Source organism: Haematobia irritans, chromosome 3, assembly GCF_050003625.1.
Source record: "Haematobia irritans isolate KBUSLIRL chromosome 3, ASM5000362v1, whole genome shotgun sequence".
In the NCBI taxonomy this organism is placed as follows: Eukaryota; Metazoa; Arthropoda; class Insecta; order Diptera; family Muscidae; genus Haematobia; species Haematobia irritans.
Window position 1 is genome coordinate 190,598,650 of NC_134399.1, and position 24,541 is coordinate 190,623,190.

The 24,541-nt window shown below is 37.4% G+C and overlaps 2 protein-coding genes across 2 annotated transcripts; one reads left to right on the plus strand and one right to left on the minus strand.

The window, feature by feature from the left end:
• Positions 1-5,841: 5,841 nt before the first annotated feature.
• Positions 5,842-13,122, plus strand: LOC142230214 (cytochrome P450 4g1-like). The gene is made up of 4 exons (XM_075300858.1): positions 5,842-6,112; positions 11,489-12,208; positions 12,280-12,392; positions 12,456-13,122. The coding sequence occupies exons 1-4, from the start codon at positions 5,929-5,931 to the stop codon at positions 13,041-13,043; spliced, it is 1,605 nt and encodes a 534-aa protein (XP_075156973.1). The 5' UTR covers positions 5,842-5,928; the 3' UTR covers positions 13,044-13,122.
• A 9,504-nt stretch (positions 13,123-22,626) lies between these two features.
• Positions 22,627-23,852, minus strand: LOC142230215 (farnesol dehydrogenase-like). Its single transcript, XM_075300859.1, has 2 exons — positions 23,130-23,852; positions 22,627-23,055 (listed from the first exon to the last, which is right to left on the minus strand). The coding sequence occupies exons 1-2, from the start codon at positions 23,706-23,708 to the stop codon at positions 22,888-22,890; spliced, it is 747 nt and encodes a 248-aa protein (XP_075156974.1). The 5' UTR covers positions 23,709-23,852; the 3' UTR covers positions 22,627-22,887.
• Positions 23,853-24,541: the final 689 nt, after the last annotated feature.

The following is a 24,541-nucleotide window of genomic DNA, read 5'->3' on the forward strand; positions in this document are numbered from 1 at the left end:
TCCGGTCGCAATTATTAACCGATTTGTATGAAATTTTGTACATGGTGTTTTTTTGGGTACAAGGACGAATGCTATTGTATTTGGAAGAAATCGAATCAAATCTAGATGTAGGTCCCATATATATGTATCGCCCGATTTCGACAAATGGGGTTACGTTGGGCTTTTTTACTAACCGATTATCGTCAAATTTGGCATAAAGTAATCTTTTTCATTACCCTTCAAGTGTGCAAAATTTCATCGAAATCTCCCATATATATGTATCGCCCTATTTTTTTTTTACCAAAATAGCCTTATTTATTACCCGATGTTACTGAAATTTAGCACAGATAACCTTCTATTGCATCAATCAAACCTGCCAAATATTGTCAAAATCTGATTTAGATATAGCTCCCACATATATGCATTACACGATTTTGAAAAATTTGCCCCTAATAGCCATATCTTACTCAAATTTAGCACAAGGTAACCTTTTGTGGTATCAATCAAACTTGCCAAATATATTATTAAAATTGGTTCAGATTTAGATATAGCTCCCATACATATGCATCGCTCGATTTTCCAAAAGTTTGCCATAATACTCTTATTTATTAACCAACGTTACTTAAATTTCAAATTTTGATGTATTATAATGAGCCAATTGCTCGTACATATTTTGAATTTATTTAATTCCTATGATCACCACTTTTTTCCCTTCGTACCACTGTACCCACTAAGTTGCTGTGCGTCACGGTGTCCATTACAACTGTGATCTACCTACTTTCATCACCCCAACGTTTTTATGTTACACGTTGGTAATTCTCATTTAGTTGGTGGCTCAACCAACTTAAGAATGTGGGTCTGTCGGGACGATGGCATGAATCACCCGAAGCTCGACGATTAGTAAAGCGAGTGGCCCGACCGCTGCCGAATATCCTAGAGTAGAACCAATTCATCGCAATGCGATTAACAGTGTAGTAGATTAGCACTTCCCACCGCCTCCTCCTCAACCTTCTTTTCCCCTACCCACCTACACTAACACCCTCCCAACGCGGTTCGTCCGCTTCCGCGATTCGTTCCCTTCAGTGGTCTGTCCGCTTCTGCGATTCGTTCGCTTCAGTGGTTCGTCCGCTTCAGCGGTGCGTCCGCTTCAGCGGTGCGTCCGCTTCCGCGATCCGTTCGCTTCAGCGGTTCGTCCGATTCCGCGATTCGTTCGCTTCAGCGGTTCGTCCGCTTCCGCGATTAGTTCGCTTCAGCGGTCCGTTCGCTTCAATCAGGTGCTAGTATATCCGAGTCCCCTTTTCCCTCTTATCGTTATAGGAACAGAACCGACATCGCCTGATATCATCGTCATCACCGTACACGAACACCGTCGGCCCGACACCATCGTTAACTTCTTATACGAACACCGTCGGCCCGATATCATCGTCATAACCGTACACGAACACCGTCGGCCCGATATCATCGTCATCATCGTATCCAGTCAATTCACCGACACCGTTCATCATCGTATCCAGTCAACGCACTGACACCATTCACTATCGTATCCAGTCAGTTCACCGACACCGTTCAGCATCGTATCCAGTCAACTCACCGATACCGTTCATCATCGTATCCAGTCAACGCACCGACACCATTCACTATCGTATCCAGTCAGTTCACCGACACCGTTCATCATCGTATCCAGTCAATTCACCGACACCGTTCATCATCGTATCCAGTCAACGCATCGACACCATTCACTATCGTATCCAGTCAGTTCACCGACACCGTTCAGCATCGTATCCAGTCAACTCACCGACACGGTTCATCATCGTACCCCGTCAGTTCATCAACACCGTTTCATCATCGTCGCCACGCAACATCGCCCATACATCAAATCAAGCACTGTCCGAGTCTTCGCCATCGTCCGACCCAGCTCAGCCTACATCTCATAGTCGAAGCCCCACCAGTCGTCGCCGCCCATTCATCCCACTCATTGCCTCCCCCAAAACTGTATTTTATATAAATAAGAATTGTTAATACAACCCGCAAAAGAATAAAAGTTGTGTGTTATTATTTAAGGTTTGTGGATCCCTAGAAGGTAATCCTGAACGGCCACTGACCTACCTCAGCCCACAAAAAAAAAACCACGTTACAGTATTAGACGATCTATTTAGCCATACATGTAGCTTGTACATAAATATATTGGTCGATTTGCACAATTTTGTATTTATTACCCAAACTAATTGAGCGATTTCCTCTTTTTTTTAATAATGGAAGCAATATTAGTGGCATAGTGGGAGCCACCGTGGTGCAATGGTTAGCATGCCCGCCTTGCATACACAAGGTCGTGGGTTCGATTCCTGCTACGACCGAACACCAAAATGTTTTTCAGCGGTGGATTATTCCACCTCAGTAATGTTGGTGACATTTCTGAGGGTTTCAAAGCTTCTCTAAGTGATTTCACTGCAATGTGGAATGCCGTTCGGACTCGGCTATAAAAAGGAGGTCCCTTGTCATTGAGCTTAACATGGAATCGGCCAGCACTCAGTGATAAGAGAGAAGTTCACCACTGTGGTATCACAATGGACTGAATAGTCTAAGTGAGCCTGATACATCGGGCTGCCACATAACCTAACCTAACCTAGTGGCATACAAACTCTGTAGATTCAGAATCTACTATCAGACATTTCTGATCGAATTGTGATAAAACTCCCATAACTATGTACCCCTATATATACTTACATTTGCAAATGGGGGTTATCTCCCAATCCTATCTCACTCATACCCCACAAAAAATGTTTACTAATTCAGTAGGTGTGGTTTAGGGTATGATATAGTCGGCCCCGCCCGACTTTCTACTTTACTCACTTGTTTTTGATTAAACATTTTAAAATTGTCAATCATTGACATAATTAATTTAATGCTTGTGTTTTGATTAAAAAGTTAATTCTATCAATTCATTTATTAATTAAAAATTTTTTCAACTTCAATCAACTTTTTAATTGGAAATATTTTGGTGATCTTTTTTCTGTGTAGGTATAGACCGCCATAACGACGGACGTGGCAAATCCATTAGCCACGTCCGTCGTTATGGCGGTCTATTGTATTCACGCTACAGCCTGCAATAATGAAGGTATCGTGCTGAAATTTTGCACAAACTCGTCAACTGTCTACAGACAGCTCAAGTTCGAAAATGTAGACACTGGGACTTTTATCAGATTTTCTAGAAATTGGAATTAGATCCATAAACAGATGTACTAAATTTGGTACTCTCTCTATCAAAAAAAAAAAAAAAACAAGTAAGAAAAGTCTAAAGTCGGGCGGGCCCGACTATATTATACCCTGCACTACTTTGTAGATCTAAATTTTCGATACCATATCACATCCGTCAAATGTGTTGGGTGCTATATATATAGGTTTGTCTCAAATACATACATTTAAATATCACTCGATTTGGACAGAATTTGATTGACTTTTACAAAATCTATAGACTCAAAATTTAAGTTGGCTAATGCACTAAGGTGGAACACAATTTAGTAAAAAAATATGGGAAACATTTAAATCTGAAGCAATTTTAAGGAAACTTCGCAAAAGTTTGTTTATGATTTATCGCTCGATATATATGTATTAGAAGTTTAGGAAAATTAGAGTCATTTGTACAACTTTTCGACTAAGCAGTGGCGATTTTACAAGGAAAATGATGGTATTTTGACCATTTTTGTCGAAATCAGAAAAACATATATATGGGAGCTATATCTAAATCTGGACCGATTTCTTCCAAAATCAATAGGGTTCTATTCTGAGCCAAAATACATACTTGTGCCAAATTTTTCGATTGGACTAAAATTGCGTCCTAGACTTTGATTACAAAAATTTGTTCTCGGACAGACGGACATGGCTATATCGACTCAGGAGCCCACCCTAACCTTTTTGGCCAAAGACACCATGTGTCTATCTCGTCTCCTTCTGGGTGTTGCAAACATATGCACTAACTTATAATATCCTGTTCCACAGTTTGGCGCAGGGTATAAAAATGTTTATCTATGGGCTTTACATTAAAAGTTGTAGACTCCAAAATTTGAAATTTCAAACAAAGAAAAAAAATGCGGGATTTTTACCATTTTTTTTTCAGAAAATGTACTGTCGTACTTGTTTCTTATAGATCACCAAATAGGGGTAAGTTTTTAATGGCTTTTTTTAATGGCATTTTGGTCAAGTATGATATGAGTTCCTCTCATCCCAACATCAAAGGTCCCCACTGCGGGATTTTGGGGATTTTTGATACAAATTGTGGCAGTAATTTATTCAGCAATGTTTCTTAGAACAATTTTCCCAGCAAAACTTAATGAAAATTATAATGAAATCATATTTAGTTCAAAAGTTATAAAGGTTTTAATTCATGTTTTTAATTCCTAAAAAATCGGAATTTAAAACCAAAATGTTCCTTGCCCCAAAAACTTTTAATTTTCGTAATTTTTGTTTTTTCCGATTACACGGGAAGTAAGTTGTCTCAATTACCTTTCCAACAATATATTGTATTTAGACCTTTGCTAAGCAAAACACGCTCAAAACTTTCACTAACTCTGGCGAATTATTGCATTTCTGCAAATGATTTCAACCAGATTTGTAACACTTGATAATACTATCAAATTTACTCCTTACACTGAAAAAATATTTACGTGATATTAAAGATTACGCAACCTCAATATTAGGATGCGCAATTTACACACTATTAAGGACAAATTTCTTTAAAATAATGAAATTTTAATTAAAAGAAAGTTTATAATCTTTACTTAAAATTTTTTTTTCATTAAATTTAGGACGCACATTTTGGAAATTTGCGTCCTTTCGTTAAAGTTACATGTCTTTAAATTAAGGTAAAATTTCCTTAAAGTAAAGAGACACCTTTTTAATGTAAAGAATTCGTCCTTAAATTAACTGAAATATTGAATCTTTAGATTGGAGATAAAAACGCTTCAAATATAGGCTAAGACTTATTTTGAGGATTTTGCATCTTTGGTTTAAAGTTTTTTTGGAATTAAGAAAATATTTTTTACTTCGAATATCCGTCATAATGTCAATTTTTAAACTAGCATTTATTTGTACGTGAATAGCTTTATTAACATACCGGAAAAATAGAATGGAATTTTGATAAATAAGATCTGTATCCTAATTTTAATTTTATAGACCTAGATATAAAGCCAGATAGGTCGGAAAAAAATTTCCTTATTTTAAAGAACCCGCATCTTTGGCTCGGAATCAATACCAAAGTCCTTAAAGGAAGGTCAAAATCTTTGGATCCAAGTAAACTTTTTTTTGAGTGTATGCAAAATTTGCATACTTTTACAAGTTCTCTCCAGCAAAGGAAAAATCATAGAAATAAGTTGATAATTGCAGATGTGACAGCTAAAACAGAATTTCATACCCCTATATTTCAACTTAGAGGTAAGGACCTCAGGTTTCACAAAAAAAATGTTGATTTATTTATCCGTTCAAAAGTTGCAGAATTATTTCAAAAAAAAAAAAAAAACGATTGGGAACCACTGTGCGCCGTCAATGGTTCAATACCCTCTCTCTTCCTATCTTTATCACCTATTGCTTGTTGTAGCTACTTGTGTTTGATATCATACCATATGTTTGCAAGAACCAAAGTATCTTCGTATAATTTTTAACAATTTTAAATTTTAATGACCCCAATTGTTCACCCAACTCATGTATTATTCGTTATATTTTAATGTAGTCATAATATTGTTTGATTGTTAATTGATGAAATGCTATGTCATCTCAGAATTCAATGAAATTTCGGGCCTTCGTCTATGTTGATCTCCTATAAATTGTTTGCCGTTTTAGAAAAATGTTTTACAAAGCCTGCAGAGTAAACGTTTGAAATTGTCATTTCGATGGTTTATTTTTTTTTTAAACGGGAATTGTTGAGTTTTTGGAAAGAATTAAATATTTGCTCGCAAAATGTCGGAGGCTAACGATCAACATACTCTTCTAATATTTGTATTGGGTGTTCTAATAATTGCAGTTCTTTGTGAAATATGGATAAAAAATTCGAGAAATTTTCAACTAGTAAAAGCTATGCCCAGTCCACCGAGATTGCCAATTATTGGACATGCACATTGGTTTCTAACTAAATCAAGTGAAGGTAAGATACATCAGGATTACATTTATCATTGAAGACATAATTGAAATTTCCTTGAAATTTCATTTGAATGCAGAAATTAAAAAACAAATTATAAAAATAATCAATTTCCGCAAAGATGCACAACGTGGAAGCCACCGTGATGCAATAGCTAACATGCCCATCTTGCCTAAAGAGGGTCATAGGTTATGTTCGGATAAAGTTGGCAGGTCGATCTACCTTTATCATCTGTGTCCCATTTCTTTTGCCATTTAAGGTTGGCTGATAAGTCCCCGGTCTGACACATAGATGACGTCGCTAGTATTAAATGCATATTATTATACCCTCCATCATAGGATGGGGGTATATTAACTTTGTCATTCCGTTTGTAACACATCGAAATATTGTTCTAATACCCCATAAAGTATATATATTCTGGGTCGTGGTGAAATTCTGAGTCGATCTAAGCATGTCCGTCCGTCCGTCCGTCCGTCCGTCCGTCTGTTGAAATCACGCTAACTTCCGAACGAAACAAGCTATCGACTTGAAACTTGGCACAAGTAGTTGTTATCGATGTAGGTCGGATGGTATTGAAAATGGGTCATATCGGTCCACTTTTACGTATAGCCCCCATATAAAGGGGCACACAAATTTGGCTTGTGGAGCCTCTAACAGAAGCATATTTCATCCGATCGGGCTGAAATTTGGTATATGGTGTTGGTATATGGTCTCTAACAACCATGCAAAAATTGGTCCACATCGGTCCATTATTATATATAGACCCCATATAAACCGATCTCCAGATTTGGCTTGCGAAGCCTCAAAGAGGAGCAAATTGCATCCGATCCGGCTGAAATTTGGTACATGATGTTAGTATATGGTCTCTAACAACCATGCAAAAATTGGTCCACATCGGTCCATAATTATATATAGACCCCATATAAACCGATCTCCAGATTTGGCTTGCGAAGCCTCAAAGAGGAGCAAATTGCATCCGATCCGGCTGAAATTTGGTACATAATATTGGTATATGGTCTCTAATAACCATGCAAAAATTGGTCCACATCGGTTCATAATTATATATAGCCACCATATAAACCGATCCCCAGATTTGGCTTGCGTAGTCGCCAAGAGAAGCAAATTTCATCCAATCCGGTTGTAATTTGGAACATGGTGTTAGTATATGATCTTTAACAACCGTGCCAGAATTGGTCCATATCGGTCCATAATTATAGATAGCCCCCATATAAAACATTCTCCAGATTTGACCTCCGGAGCCTCTTGGAGGAGCAAAATTCATCCGATCCGGTTCAAATTAGGCACGTGGTGTTAGTATATGGTAGCTAACAACCATACCAAAATTGGTCCAATCACACAAAAATTGGTCCATATCGGTTCATTTCTATAGAAAATTTTGTTAAAATTTTATTTATGTAGAAAATTTTGGCAAAATTTTATGTCTACTTTGTTAAACTGAATTATATACGTATTGGATCGATCTTTTTTGATTTAATATATACCACGTATGGACTTACATACAATTTAGAAGATGGTGTTAGGAGGTTTTAAGATACCTGGCCATCGGCAAGCGTTACCGCAACTTAAGTAATTCGATTGTGGATGGCAGTGTTTAAATGAAGTTTCTACGCAATCCATGATGGAGAGTACATGAGCTTCGGCCTGGCCGAACTTACGGCCGTATATACTTGTTTTTATATAGTACCAACCTTCAAATGATTCGTGTCAAAATTTGACGTCTGTAAGTCAATTAGTTTGAGAGATAGATCGTCTTTAACTCAATAACTTTTGTGATTGTGAAAAAAAATGGAAAAAAAGGAATTTCGTGTTTTGATAAAATATTGTTTTCTGAAGGGAAAAAATAGGGTGGAAGCACAAACTTGGCTTGATAATGAGTTTCCGGACTCTGCCCCAGGGAAATCAACAATAATTGATTGGTATGCAAAATTCAAGCGTGGTGAAATGAGCACGGAGGACGGTGAACGCAGTGGACGCCCGAAAGAGGATCAAAAAAATCCACAAAATGATTTTGAATGACCGTAAAATGAAAATGATCGAGAAAGCAGAGGCCTTAAAGATATCAAAGGAATGTGTTGGTCATATCATTCATCAATATTTGGATATGCGGAAGCTCTGTGCAAAATGGGTGCCGCGCGAGCTCACATTTGACCAAAAACAACAACGTGTTGATGATTCTGAGCGGTGTTTGCAGCTGTTAACTCGTAATACACCCGAGTTTTTCCGTCGATATGTGACAATGGATGAAACATGGCTCCATCACTACACTCCTGAGTCCAATCGACAGTCGGCTGAGTGGACAGCGTCCGGTGAACCGTCTTCGAAGCGTGGAAAGACTCAAAAGTCCGCTGGCAAAGTAATGGCCTATGTTTTTTAGGATGCGCATGGAATAATTTTAATCGATTATCTTGAGAAGAGAAAAACCATCAACAGTGACTATTATATGGCGTTATTGGAGCATTTGAAAGTCGAAATCGCGGCAAAACGGTCCCATATGAAGAAGAAAAAGTGTTGTTCCACCAAGACAATGATCCGTGCCACAAGTCATTGAGAACGATGGCAAAAATTCATGAATTGGGCTTCGAATTGCTTCCCCACCCACTGTATTCTTCAGATCTGGTCCCCAGCGACTTTTTCTTGTTCTCAGACCCCAAAAGGTTGCTCGCAGGGAAAAAAATTGACTGCAATGAAGAGGTGATCGCCAAAATTGGGGCCTATTTTGAGGCAAAACCGAAGGAGTACTACCAAAATGGTATCAAAAAATTTGAAGGTCGTTATAATCGTTGTATCGCTCTTGAATGGAACTATGTTGAATAATAAAAAATAATTTTGACAAAAAAAATGTGTTTTTCTTTGTTAGACCGGGTACTTATCAGCCAACCTGTTAGTCAGCACACTGGAAAAAAATTTGTCATGAGTCCAAAGATTTCATGCCTTTAAAATACAAGTACGAATGACGCATTTCTTTGTGACAAAGTTTTATTCCTTGTCCGAAAGTCGACAATCTTTTCAATGAAGTTGTTTTGTCCCTATGGTTAAGGGATTCGACTTAAAGTTGGGTATTCTAACATGAAAGAAAATTTCGTTTTACTAAGGTCAACATGGCTTTAATACTTCTCAAAAAAAAATTTCATAATTAATGAAATCGTCTTAATTATACCCTCCACCAAAGGATGGGACGTATATTAACTTTGTCATTCCGTTTGTAACACATCGAAATATTGCTCTAAAACCCCATAAAGTATATATATTCTGGGTCGTGGTGAAATTCTGAGTCGATCTAAGCATGTCCGTCGGTCTGTTGAAATCATGATAACTTCCGAACGAAACAAGCTATCGACTAGAAACTTGGCACAAGTAGTTGTTATTGATGTAGGTCGGATGGTATTGCAAATGGGTCACTTTTACGTATAGCCCCCATATAAACCGACGCTAAGATTTGGCTTGCAGAGCCTCTTGGAGGAGCAAAATTCATCCGATCCGGTTGAAGTTTGGTACATGGTGTTAGTAAATGGTCTCTAACAACCATGCAAGAATTGGTCTATACGCGATCCTTAAATGCTCCTTCATAATAAATTTGCTACTCCTTGATATTAAAGGTTGTTTTTGATGACATTTTCGTTTTTATCAATACATAAAGTAGGACATTCGAATAATCCTTTTTTGGTTACTATTATCATCATATATTAACTTTGTAATTCCGTTTGTAACATATCGAAATATTGATCTAAGACCCCATAAAGTATATATATTCTGGGTCCTGGTGAAATTCTGAGTCGATCTGAGCATGTCCGTCCGTCTGTTGAAATCACTCTAACTTCCGAACGAAACAAGCTATCGACTTGACACAAGTATTTAGTTGTTATTGATGTAGGTCGGATGGTATTGCAAATGGGCCATATCGGTCCACTTTTACGTATAGCCCCCATATAAACGGACCCCCAAATTTGGCCTGTGATTGCTCTAAGAGAAGCAAATTTCATCCGATCCAGCTGAAATTTGGTACATGGTGTTAGTATATGGTCTCTAACAACCATGCAAAAATTGGTCCATATCGGTCAACTTTCACGTATAGCCCCCATATAAACGGACCCCCAAGTTTGGCTTGCGATTGCTCTAAGGGAAGCAAATTTCATCCGATCCGGCTGAAATTTCGTACATGGTGTTGGTATATGTTCTCTAATGACCATGCAAAACTTGGTCCACATCGACCAATATTTATATATAGCCCCCATATAAGCCGATTCCCAGATTTGACGTCCGGAGCCTCTTAGAGGAGCAAAATTCATCCGATCCGGTTGAAATTTGGAACATGGTGTTAGAATGTGGTCTCTAAGAAACACGCAAGAATTGGTCCATATCGGTCCATCATTGTATATAGCCCCCATATAAACCGTGCCCCAGATTTGATCTCCAGAGCCTCTTGGAGGAGCAAAATTCATTCGATCCGGTTGAAATTTGCAACGTGGTGTTAGTATAAGGCCGCTAATAACCATACCAAAATTGGTCCATATCGGTCTATAGTTATATATAGCCGATCCCCAATCACACAAAAATTGGTCCATATCGGTTCATAATCATGGTTGCCACTCAAGCCAAAAATAATCTACCAAAATTTTTTTTTATAGAAAACATTGTCAAAATGTTATTTCTGTAGAAATTTTTGTAAAAATTTTGTTTCTATAGAAAATTTTACCAGAGTTTTATTTCTATAGAATTTTTTTTCCAAATTTTATTGCTATAGAAAATATTGTCAAAATTTTACTTCTATAGAAAATGTTGTCAAAAATTTATTTCTATAGAATCTTTAAACCTAATTATATACGTATTTAATCGGCCTTTTTTAGTTTAATATATACCACGTATGGACTATGTGGTATATATTACGGTGTTAGGAAGTTTTAAGATACCTTGCCATCGGCTTCAGTAGAAGTTTCTACGCAATCCATGGTGGAGGGTACATAAGCTTCGGCCTGGCCGAACTTACGGCCGTATATACTTGTTTTTTTTTTTTTTTTTTCGTTTAGTCTAAAGTATCTACTTATTCCTCGCAGACAATCGTTTGTTACGATTTCGATCGGTTCTGCAGAGTTCTTGCCGACCGCTAGGGTCACGTCGTCAGCCATTATACTTAGTCTTTTCTGACTTCCCTATAGGCAATATCGAAGAGCGTGATACATTATGTGTGAAACCCCTTGAAAAAGCTTTGAATCACTCAGAAATATCATCAGCCAAACAAAACCAAAGCTGAAAAACTTTTTGCCATTCCGCCCAATCTGAGGTGTTATTAAGTAGTAAATCCTAAATTTTCTTGTCTTGACTTTCCCTAGATCCACTTAGATAGTTCTCATTGTTAATTTTCAGAAATTTTGGAAATGGTTATTCAGTGTGGTCATACACTTGGAAGTCCCGTCTGCGGATGGTTGGGACCAATTGCCATAGTATTCATAGCGAAACCAGTCGACATAGAGGTTGTCCTAAGTAGTGATGATCATTTAGAGAAATCCGGAGAATATCAATATTTTCAACCGTGGTTTGGCGATGGTCTATTGATATCGAAAGGAAGTCATTGGAAGCATCATCGTAAAGTGATTGCTCCCACATTTCATCAGAGTATTCTAAAAAGTTTCATACCCACATTTGTCAAGTATTCCGCGAAGGTTGTCGAACGTCTATCGGAAGAGTTGGGCAAAGAAATCGATGCCCATGGATATATGTCTCAGATAACTGTGGAGATTCTATTGGCCACTGTAATGGGAGTAAAGGAGCAGGTGGATGGTGACAAATGTCTGGAATATGCCGAAGCTGTTCTTGATATGTGTGACATAATCTCTCAACGTCAAACAAAATTCTATTATCGTCTGGATTTTATGTTCAATTTAAGCAATTTGCGCAAGAAAAATGATAAAATGTTGGGCATAATTTTGGCTATGACTCGCAAGGTGGTAGATGATCGTCATAAGAATTTCGATGCTGATTCACGAGCCATAGAGGATGATGGCATAGAGATAGCTAAGCAGAAGTTTCGGGCCACAAAGGAAGGTATTCGAGATGATTTGGATGATCTAGATGAGCAGGATGTTGGTAAGTGAGAAATGGGGTTTTTTGTTTTTAAGGAAGATAATTTTCTTCGTGTTTGTTTTACATATACGCAGGTGTTAAAAAACGTTTGGCCCTCTTGGATGCCATGATGGTTATGTTGAAAAATTCCAATATTGAATGGACTGAGAAGGATATTTTTGATGAAGTCAATACAATTATGTTTGAGGTAAGTAAACTCATGGAATATGGAATCCTAGCAAATATTTCAATATCTGTTCCTGCTTTTTAGGGTCATGATACCACTTCAGCTGCTTCCAGTTTTGTTCTATGTTTACTAGGCATTCACAAGGATATCCAAGCCAAGGTCATTGAAGAACAAACAGCAATATTTGCCAATGATTTTCTTCGAGATTGCTGCTTTAATGATACCCTGGAAATGCAATATCTGGAACGTGTCATCATGGAAACAATGCGTTTATATCCCCCAGTTCCAGCAATAGCTCGCAAGGCTGCCTACGATATACAGCTGGCATCGGGTCCTTATATAATACCCAAGGACACAACTATCGTTATACCCCAATATGCGATACATCGTAGTCCAGATGATTACCCTAATCCGGAAAAATTCAATCCTGATAATTTCCTGGCCGAAAATATGAGAAAGCGCCATCATTATAGCTTCATCCCATTCAGTGCTGGTGCAAGAAGTTGTGTGGGTCGTAAATTTGCCATGTTGAAGCTGAAGATTTTACTTTCGACCATATTAAGAAATTATTCAGTGGATTGTAAGATGAAAGAATCTGAGTTTCTATTGCGAGCAGATATTATTTTGAAAATGTCAAATGGTTTCAATATAACACTACACAGAAGAGGATAAATATAAAAGCAAAGTAAAGAAAAACAAATATATACAGCCGTAAGTTCGGCCAGGCCGAGTCTTATGTACCTTCACCATGGATTGCGTAGAAACTTCTACTAAAGAGTGTCATCCACAATCGAATTACTTGGGTTGCGGTAACACTTGCCGATATCAAGGTATCTTAAAATTTCTTAACACCGTCTTCTAAATTGTAAGTCAGTCCATACGGGGTATATATTAAACAAAAAAGGCCGATTAAATACGTATATATTTCTGTTTGACAAAATTTTCTATAGAAAACATGTAAGGATAGTCTAAAGTCGGGCGGGGCCGACTATATTATACCCTGCACCACTTTGTAGATCTAAATTTTCGATATCACATCCGTGTTGGGACTATATATAAAGGTTTGTCCCAAATACATACATTTAAATATCACTCGATCTGGACAGAATTTGATAGACTTCTACAAAATCTATAGACTCCAAATTTAAGTCGGCTAATGCACTAGGTAGGGAGCCACCGTGGTGCAATGGTTAGCATGCCCGCCTTGCATACACAAGGTCGTGGGTTCGATTCCTGCTACGACCGAACACCAAAAAGTTTTTCAGCGGTGGATTATCCCACCTCAGTTATGCTGGTGACATTTCTGAGGGTTTCAAAGCTCCTCTAAGTGGTTTCACTGCAATGTGGAACGCCGTTCGGACTCGGCTATAAAAAAGAGGTCAATTGTCATTGAGGTTAACATGGAATCGGGCAGCACTCAGTGATAGGTGAGAAGTTCACCACTGTGGTATCACAATTGACTGAATAGTCTAAGTGAGCCTGATACATCGGGCTGCCACATAACCTAACCTAACCTATACACTAGGGTGGAACACAATGTTAGTACAAAAATATGGGAAGCATTTAAATCTGAAGCAATTATAAGGAAACTTCGCAAAAGTTTATTTATGATTTATAGCTCGATATATATATGTATTAGAAGTTTAGGAAAATTAGAGTCATTTTTACAACTTTTCGATTAAGCAGAGGCGATTTTACAAGGAAAATGTTGGTATTTTGGTATTTTTTTCGAAATCAGAAAAACATATATATAGGAGCTATATCTAAATCTGAACCGATTTCAACCAAATTTTGCACACATAGCTACAATGCTAATTCTACTCCCTGTGCAAAATTTCAACCAAATCGGAGTTAAAAATTGGCCTCTGTTGTCATATGAGTGTAAATCGGGCGAAAGCTATATATGGGAGCTATATCTAAATCTGAACCGATTTCAATCAAATTTGGCACGCATAGATACAATGCTAAATCTACTCCCTGTGCAAAATTTCAACCAAAGTGGGCCAAAACTCTGGCTATTAGAACCATATTAGTCCATATTAGTCCATGAACCGATTTCAATCAAATTTGGCACACTTAACTGCACTCCTTATTGTACTCCTAGTGCAAAGTTTCAAACAAATTGGTCCAAAACTCTGGCTTCTAGGACCATAGTAGTCTATATCGGGCGAAAGATATATATGGGAGCTATATCTAAATCTGAATCGATTTCAACCAAATTTTGCACACTTGACTATACTACTAATTGTACTCCTAGTGCAAAATTTCAACCAAATTCGGCCAAAAATCTGGCTTCTGGGGCCATATAAGTCCATATCGGGCGAAAGATATATATGGGAGCTATATCTAAATCTGAACAGATTTCAATCAAATTTTGCACACTTGACTATACGACTAAGTGCTATGTTTGTACAAAATTTCAAGCTAATCGGTATAAAACTCTGGTTGCTGGGTCCATATTAGTGCATATCGGGCGAAAGATATATATGGGTGCTATATCTAAATCTGAACCGATTTCTTCCAAAATCAATAGGGTTCTATTCTGACCCAAATTAGGAACATGTGCCATTGTAGGCGATTGGACTTAAATTGCGACCTAGAATTTGATCACAAAAATGTGTTCACAGACAGACGGACGGACGGACAGACGAACAGACGGACATGGTTATATCGAGATAGACACATGGTGTCTTTGGCAATAATGCTCAGAGTGGGTCCCTGAGTCGATATAACCATGTCCGTCTGTCAGACGGACATGGTTATCCACACTGTGGAACAGGGTATTATAAGTTAGTGCATATGTTTGTAACACCCAGAAGGAGACGAGATAGACACATGGTGTCTTTGGCAATAATGCTCAGAGTGGGTCCCTGAGTCGATATAACCATGTCCGTCTGTCCATCTGTCCGTCCGTCCGTCCGTCTGTCTGTCTGTGAACACATTTTTGTGATCAAAGTCTAGGTCGCAATTTAAGTCCAATCGCCTTTAAATTTGGCACTTGTTCCTAATTTGGGTCAGAATAGAACCCTATTGATTTTGGAAGAAATCGGTTCAGATTTAGATATAGCTCCCATATATCTTTCGCCCGATATGCACTAATATGGACCCAGCAGCCAGAGTTTTATACCGATTTGCTTGAAATTTAACACTTAGCCGTATAGTCAAGTGTGCAAAATTTGATTGAAATCGGTTCAGATTTAGATATAGCTCCCATATATATCTTTCGTCCGATGTGGACTTATATGGCCCCAGAAGCCAGATTTTTGGCCAAATTTGGTTGAAATTTTGCACTAGGAGTACAATTAGTAGTATAGTTAAGTATGCAAAATTTGATTGAAATCGGTTCAGATTTAGATATAGCTCCCATATATATATTTCGCCCGATATGCACTATTATGGTCCTAGAAGCCAGAGTTTTGGTTCAATTTGGTTCAAATTTTGCACTAGGAGTACAATTAGTAGTGCAGTTAAGAGTGCAAAATTTGATTGAAATCGGTTCAGATTTAGATATAGCTCCCATATATATCTTTCGCCCGATATGATCTAATATGGTTCTAATAGCCAGAGTTTTGGCCCAATTTGGTTGAAATTTTGCACAGGGAGTAGATTTAGTATTGTAGTTATGTGTGCCAAATTTGATTGAAATCGGTTTAGATTTATATATAGCTCCCATATATATATTTCACCCGACATGGACTTATATGGCCCCAGAAGCCAGAGTTTTACCCTGATTTGCTTAAAATTTTGCACAAGAAAAACAATTAGTACTGTAGTCAAGTGTGCCAAATTTTATTGAAATCGGTTCAGATTTAGATGTAGCTCCCATATATATCTTTCGCCCGATATTGACTAATACGGTCCCAGAAGCCAGAGTTTTACTCCGATTTGGTTGAAATTTTGCACTAGAAGTACAATTAGTAGTGTAGTCAAGTGTGCTAAATTTTATTGAAATCGGTTCAGATTTAGATATAGCTCCCATATATATCGTTCGCCCGATTTACACTGATATGACCACAGTGGCCAACCTTTTACTCCGATTTCATTGAAATTTTGCTCAGGGAGTAAAATTAGCATTGGAGCTATGCGTGCCAAATTTGGTTGACATCGATTCAGATTTAGATATATCTCCCATATAAAGCTTTCGCCCGATTTACACTCATATGACCACAGAGGCCAATTTTTTGCTCTGATTTAGTTGAAATTTTGCACAGGGAGTAGAATTAGCAATGCAGCTATGCGTGCCAAATTTGGTTGAAATCGGTTCAGATTTAGATATATCTCCCATATATAGCTTTCGCCCGATATACACTCATATGACCACAGAGGGCAATTTTTAACTCCGATTTTGTTGAAATTTTGCACAGGCAGTAGAACTAGTATTGTAGCTATGCGTGAAATCGGTTCAAATTTGGTTGAAATCGGTTCAAATTTAGATATAGCTCCCTTATATATGTTTTTCTGATAGCCCCCAAAACATTTGACGGATGTGATATGGTATCGAAAATTGAGATCTACAAAGTGGTGCAGGGTATAATATAGTCGGCCCCGCCCGACTTTAGACTTTCCTTACTTGTTTTTTCCTTAAACAGTATGACTTCTTTTTATTCGCTTATGTAAAAAAAACAGAATGAGAGAGTAAACGTGTTTCAACAACGTAAGAAGCGCTTGGTGCGTTCATAATGCATGTTTTGGAGAAACCTCATGCAGAATAGCAAAAACGCTTCGACAATTGGTTCAAACACATGCAAAAGTGTAAATATCTTAATGTGGATTATCTTGAAAAACAATAAAGTGATATAATAAAGCTGACCCTTATAAAATGTAACTTTCAGTGTAGTTTCCTACTGCCGACTTAAGCTCTACCTCACTTGTTCCTTCTTGATATAATTTGTAATGAAATGCAAAAGCTTCTACTTATCATAGCAATTCTTGCTACAGTCATCGGTTGTGATCGGAATAGTAATTATTCACTTGAAATAAATTAATTTATTATACCTTGCACCACACTGTGGAACAGGGTATTATAAGTTAGTGCATATGTTTGCAACACCCAGAAGGAGACGAGATAGACATATGGTATCTTTGGCAATATTACTCAGGGCCGGCCCCTGAGTCGATCCAGCCATGTCCGTCTGTCTGTGAACACATTTTTGTGATCAAAGTCTAGGTCGCAATTTAACTTCAATCGACTTAAAATTTGGCACAAGTATGTTTCTTGGGTCAGAATAGAACTCTATTGATTTTGGAAGAAATCGGTTCAGTTTTAGATATAGCTCCCATATATATCTTTTTCCTGATATGAACTTATATGGCCCCAGATGGTAGAAGTTTGCCCGGATTTGCTTTAAATTTTGTACAGGGAGTAGAATTAATGTTCACGATATACATGCCAATTTTGGTTGAAATCGGTTCAGATTTAGATATAGCTCCCATATATATCTTTCGTCCTATTTACACTCATATGACCCCAGAGGTCAAATTTGTAATCCGATTTAATTGACATTTTGCGCAGGGAGTAGAATTGATATTACAGCTATGCATGACAAATTTGGTTGAAATTGGTTCAGCTCCCATATATATCTTTCGTCCGATTTACACTCATATGACCCCAGAGGTAAAATTTGTAATTCGATTTAATTGAAACTTTGGGCAGGGAGTAGAATTAATATTACAGCTATGCATGACAAATTTGGTTGAAATCGGTTGAGATTTAGATATAGCTCCCATATATATCTTTCGTCCGATATGCACATATATATATCCAGAAGCTACAGTTTTGCCCTTATTTGCTTTAAATTTTGCACAAGGAGTAGAATTAATATTCTAGCTATGCATGCCAAATTTGGTTGAAATCGGTTCAGATTTAGATATAGCTCCCATATATATCTATCGTCCGATATGCACTTATATGACAACAGAGGTCAAAGTAGTAATGCGATTTACGTGAAACTTTGCACAGGGAGTAGAAATAATATTGTAACTACACGCTCACAAAAAATCGCTTCTGTAACATATACTCCCAAACATATTTTGCTTCAAGCATATATATTTTTGGGTATTGCCCAAACATTTATATGTTTGATCTCTTCCAATATATAATATATCTGAAAACATATTGGTCTAAACAATATATGTTTGGGTAGTCTAAGTTCCAAACATTTTGTATTTTTGCATCCAAATTCAATAATGTTGTCTTCCAAAAAACAATATGTTATTATGTGACCATATAATATGTTTGGAAGCATTTTGCACCCAAAAATAGTATATGCTTAAAAAAAATCTCCCAAACAATATTGTGCTCAAAATTTTATTTATTTATTTATATATTTACAATCATAATGAATTATGAAAATAAACAGGTAATATAGGTGCTAACAACATAGGTTTTCGACCTGAATGCTCAAAATTTTGTTTTTGCCCAATTGTATATTCCCCGACATCTTTCTCACTTCCACGAGATTTTTTAGTTCTTAGCACCTTTTTCTGTAATACAAACATTGTAGAAGAAATTATTCAATTTTATGATTTTTTTTATTTTAATTTTACCTTTTGCCGGACGGGGATTCGAACAGCGGACCACACAGTTTGTAAGGATCAAAGAAGTAGCTGATCAATTGCCCAAGGAAAAATAAAATGTTAATTTTGTAATAACAAGCAACAACCACCAACTTAATTCAATATCGCTCCCTGTTAAATAGCGCTCCAAGCTGCTAAACACATATATGTTTATAGGCTATTTCTAAATTAATATATGTTTGCATCCAAGCATATTATATTTACAAACATTTTATGTCCCAAACATAATATGTTTTAACATATTAACATATATGTCCCAAACATGTTATGCTAGTTTATGAACATTATATGCTTGCACTCAAAAATATTGTGTTTAAAAATTTGTGTTCCAAACATATAATGTTTATAGCCAAACATATGAAAAACAGTCTTTTTCATCCGTGTATGCATACCAAATTTGGTTGAAATCGTTTCTGATATAAATATAGCTCCCATATATACCTTTTATCCGATTTACACTCATATGACCCCAGAGATCAAATTTGTAATCCGATTTAATCGAAATTTTGTGCAGAGAGTAGAATTAGTATTACAGTTATGCATGCCAAATTTGGTTGAAATCGGTTCAGATTTAGATATAGCTCCCATATATATCGTTCGTCCTATTTACAGCCATATGACCCCAGAGGCCAAATTTGTATTCCGATTTAATTGAAATGTTGTGCAGAGAGTAGAATTATTATTACAGCTATGCATGCCAAATTTGCTTAAAATCGGTTAAGATTTAGATATAGCTCTTATATATATCTTTCGTCCGATTTACACTCATATGACCCCAGAGGTCAAATTTGTAATTCGATTTAATTGAAATTTTGGGCAGATAATAGAATTAATATTACAGCTATGTATGCCAAATTTGGTTGAAATCGGTGCACATTTAGATAACAGGTTGGCTGATAAGTCCCCGGTCTAACGAAGAAAAACACATTTTTTTTTTGTCAAAATTCGTTTTTATTATTCAACATAGTTCCCTTCAAAAGCGATACAACGATTGTAACGACTTTCCAATTTTTTGATACCATTTTGGTAGTACTCCTTCGGTTTTGCCTCAAAATAGGCCTCAGTTTCGGCGATCACCTCTTCATTGCAGCCAAATTTTTTCCCTGCGAACATCCTTTTGAGGTCTGAGAACAAGGATAAGTCGCTGGGGGCCAGATATGGTTCTCAATGACTTGTGGCACGGTGCATTATATTGGTGGAACAAAACTTTTTTCTTTTTCATATGGGGCCGTTTTGCCGCGATTTCGACCTTCAAACGCTCCAATAACGCCATATAATAGTCACTGTTGATGGTTTTTCCCTTCTCAAGATAATCGATAAAAATTATTCCATGCGCATCCCACAAAACAGTGGCATTACCAGCGGACTTTTGAGTCCCTCCACGCTTCGGAGACGGTTCACCGGTCGCTGTTCACTCAGCCGACTGTCGATTGGACTCAGGAGTGTAGTGATGGAGCCATGTTTCATCCATTGTCACATATCGACGGAAAAACTCGGGTGTATTACGAGTTAACAGCTGAAAACACCGCTCAGAATCATCAACACGTTATTGTTTTTGGTCAAATGTTAGCTCGCGCGGCAGCTATTTTGCACAGTGCTTCCGCATATCCAAATATTGACGCATGATATGACTTTTGATATCTTTAAGGCCTCTGCTATCTCGATCAACTTCATTTTACGGTCATTCAAAATCATTTTGTGGATTTTTTTGATGTTTTCGTCGGTAACCACCTCTTTCGGTCGTCCACTGCGTTCACTGTCCTCCGTGCTCATTTCACCACGCTTGAATTTTGCATACCAATCAATTATTGTTGATTTCCCAGAGTCAGGGCAAAGTCCGGAAACTCATTATCAAGCCAAGTTTTTGCTTCCACCGCATTTTTCCCCTTCAGAAAACAGTATTTTATCAAAACTCGAAATTCCTTTTTTTCGTTTTTTTCACAATAACAAAAGTTTCTTCACAAAAGACGCTGTATCTCACAAACTAATTGACTTACAGACGTCAAATTTTGACACGAATCATTTGAAGATTGGTACTATATAAAAATAATATGCATGTAATACTAGCGACGCCATATATGTGTCAGACTTATCAGCTAACCTGTTACAGCTCCCATATATATCTATCGTCCGATATGCACTCATAAATTTGGTCAAAATAAACTTGACGTATTTCTTCCAATTTTGCATTTAAAAAACCTGAACACCCCTCATTTTGAAGGTGTGTGTGTAGAGTGTTGCTCCTATTTTGATTTTGGAATTCACTTTTCAATTGTCAAAATGCCGTCCAAGCAAGAAGAGCACCGTATCAAAATTTTGCTCGCGCATCGCGAAAATCCGAGCTACTCGCACGCAAAGCTGGCAAAATCGCTAAAAGTTTGCAAATCAACTGTTATAAATGTAATTAAAGTGTTTGCGGAACGTTTGTCGACAGCCAGGAAGTCTGGATCGGGGGGAAATCGAAAACCGGAAGCCGCTGAGACGACAAAGAGAGTTGCCGGTAGTTTCAAGCGAAACCTTAACCTCTCTCTCCGAGATGCCGCAAATAAGCTGGGTGTATCGTCTACAACCGTGCATCGAGCCAAAAAACGAGCCGCACTATCGACTTACAAGAAGGTAGTGAATACTAATCGCGATGATAAACAAAATACGACGGCCAAAGCGCGATCCCGGAGGCTGTACACGAAGATGCTGACGAAGTTTGACTGCGTGGTAATGGACGACGAATCCTACGTCAAAGCCGACTACAAGCAGCTTCCGGGACTGGAGTTTTATACGGCAAAAGGAAGGGGAAAGGTAGCAGATATTTTCAAGCACATAAAACTGTCAAAGTTCGCAAAGAAATGTCTGGTTTGGCAAGCCATCTGTACCTGTGGCTTGAAAAGCAGCATTTTCATAGCTTCCGGGACTGTCAACCAAGAAATTTTCGTGAAAGAGTGTTTGAATAAACGTCTGCTGCCTTTCCTGAAGAAACACGGTTGTTCCGTACTGTTTTGGCCGGATTTGGAAATACTGGGCTATTGTCAAGCGGAACCTAAAGAAGACCAAAAAAACTGCTAAGGACGAGCAGCAGTTCAAGGCAAACTGGCTTTCAGCGGCAAAGAAGGTGGACAAGGTGGCTGTACAAAATCTGATGGCAGGTGTCAAGCGTGAGGCCCGGCAATTCGGATTTGGAAAAGCGAAAGCCTAACTGAATATTTTTCCTGAATTTTATACTAATTGAACTTGAAAAAGAAATTTAATTTGATTTTTTAAATAAACGATTTCACCGATTTACACGCGTTTTCCCTTGACCAAATTTTGACCGTATCACCCTTTATGACAACAGAGATCAAAGTAGTAATCCGATTTACGTGAAATTTTGCACAGGGAGTAGAAATAATATTGTAACTATGCATACCAAATTTGGTTGAAATCGTTTCTGATTTAGATATAGCTCCCATGTCTTTCTGATTTCGGCAAAATTGTCTAACAAATTTTGTCCAGATCGAGTCAGATTTAAATACAACATAAACTTTATATATAGCACCCAACACATATGATGGATATGATATGGTATCGAAAATGTGGATCTACAAAGTGGTGCAGGGTATAATATAGTCGGCCCCGCCCAACTTTTGCCTTTTCTTACTTGTTCAATTATGGCACTACTTGTAAATATAAAAGAAACAAAAAATGATTAACTAGTACAATGCAACTTAACCCTCTATTGCTCCAATATTTTTGCCAGCTAATTATATGTTCAATGTTAACGACACAAAAGCAACTAAACGAAACAAGAAAAATGTATGCAGTAAAATTCAGTATATTTTGCAAAGCCTCTTTAACAGATTTTATTAAGTTTTATTTTTATTTTAGCCTTTTTTGTAGTCTTAAGGTGTGTTTTACTAAAAGCTTGCTTGATTGGGAATTAGAGGGTTAAAATTCAAAGCGATTTTATTCAAAACGGTTCTCCAAGTGGTTTTATTATTAATTCATGAATCTGAACATGTGAAGGTGTTGCTAGAGCATACAATAAACCAGCTGAAATATCTTCAGGTTTTAGCATAGGTAATTTCCTCATACTCTCTGGAACTATTTCTGTATCGACCAGCCCGGGACTAATACTCTGTGAGAAGAAGAAGAACACAAGAAAATACATTCGTAAAGATGACAAAATTCCCAAAAAAAATCATTACTTACCGTCACTTTAATTTTCGTTTTTAAATCACGAAATTCCTGACGTAATATTTCCGTCAAAGCTGTTACAGCATGCTTGGACACAGGATACATATTCGACGAGGAGACTGCATCTGATGATGTTGGTAAATATCCATGTCCCAGGACACTATTAATTAAGACAACATGACCATCGTCAATGTTACGTTTTTGCATTGTTGCAAATGCTCGACGGGTGCAGAACACAATTCCCATGACATTGGTGTGCATTGTTTGTTGTAGAGCACCAATGTCAAGGGTCAATATTTGGCCGGATGTATGGGTACCGGCATTGTTAACTAAGACATCAACACCACCCAAATTCTTCACAATCCAATCGAATGCCTCATTGACAGATTGAACATCGGATACATCGCATTTGACGACATGTAAACGTGACTGTAGATTTCCGGGTAGATTGTTGCGTAGCTGAACAATGCGTTCTGTGCGTCTAGCCAAACCGACCACAATGAGGCCTGCTTTAACCAAATCAATAGCAATGGCTGCTCCTATACCCGAACTAGAACCGGTAACACATGCAATTCGATTTTGCCAACGTTCCATGGTCTTGGGTCGTCTTTCTGTTTTTTTTTGTTTGTAATGGAAAAATGAGATTTTGTTATATGGCTGCACTCGCCCGAGTTGTCAGCCAGTTGCAATGCTTGCAATAAAATATTACAGCTCGGATTCAGTTTTCTTACTGATTTCATTTGAAACGTTGTAGAGTCTTTAAATAGTGCCAACACAGACAAATCAAAATCTATTGTTAAACCGATGCTGTTTTCATAGAGAAACAATTTTATATGGGCGAAGATTCGGACAGACCACATCTTAAGTTCACTCAAAATATTTACTTGGATTGGATTTTGACCTAGCTTTAAGGATTGAGGTATTGATTCCGCGCCAAACTCCTTTCATATAAAAACATGTTTTTGGAGATATCTAGATTTAAATCTTGGCTTTGAAAAACAAAATAAAAATTCTAAAAAAAAAAACAAGTAAGGAAAGTCTAAAGTCGGACGGGGCCGACTATATTATACCCTGCAACACTTTGTGATCTACATTTGCTATAAATAAAGGTTTATGTACATACATTTAAATCTGAACCGACAATATAACATATTTAAGGCTTCTTAGTGGACAATATATTTAAGACTTCTTAGAAAATCTATTGACTTTAAAACAAGTAAGGAAAGTCTAAAGTCGGGCGGGGCCGACTATATTATACCCTGCACCACTTTGTAGATCTAAATTTTCGATACCATATCACATCCGTCAAATGTGTTGGGGGGCTATATATATAAAGGTTTGTCCCAAATACATACATATAAATAGCACCCGATCTGGACAGAATTTGATAGACTTCTACAAAATCTATAGACTCAAAATTTAAGTCG

Bases quoted from the DNA above. Each gene is read 5' to 3' on its own strand.
- LOC142230215 (XM_075300859.1), bottom strand. From the start codon at position 23,708: ATGGAACGTTGGCAAAATCGAATTGCATGTGTTACCGGTTCTAGTTCG. The intron at 23,056-23,129 runs GTAAGTAATGAT...TTCTTCTCACAG, and splicing joins AAACGAAAATTAAAGTGACG to AGTATTAGTCCCGGGCTGGT.
- LOC142230214 (XM_075300858.1), top strand. From the start codon at position 5,929: ATGTCGGAGGCTAACGATCAACATACTCTTCTAATATTTGTATTGGGT. The intron at 6,113-11,488 runs GTAAGATACATC...GTTAATTTTCAG, and splicing joins TCTAACTAAATCAAGTGAAG to AAATTTTGGAAATGGTTATT. The intron at 12,209-12,279 runs GTAAGTGAGAAA...ACATATACGCAG, and splicing joins TCTAGATGAGCAGGATGTTG to GTGTTAAAAAACGTTTGGCC.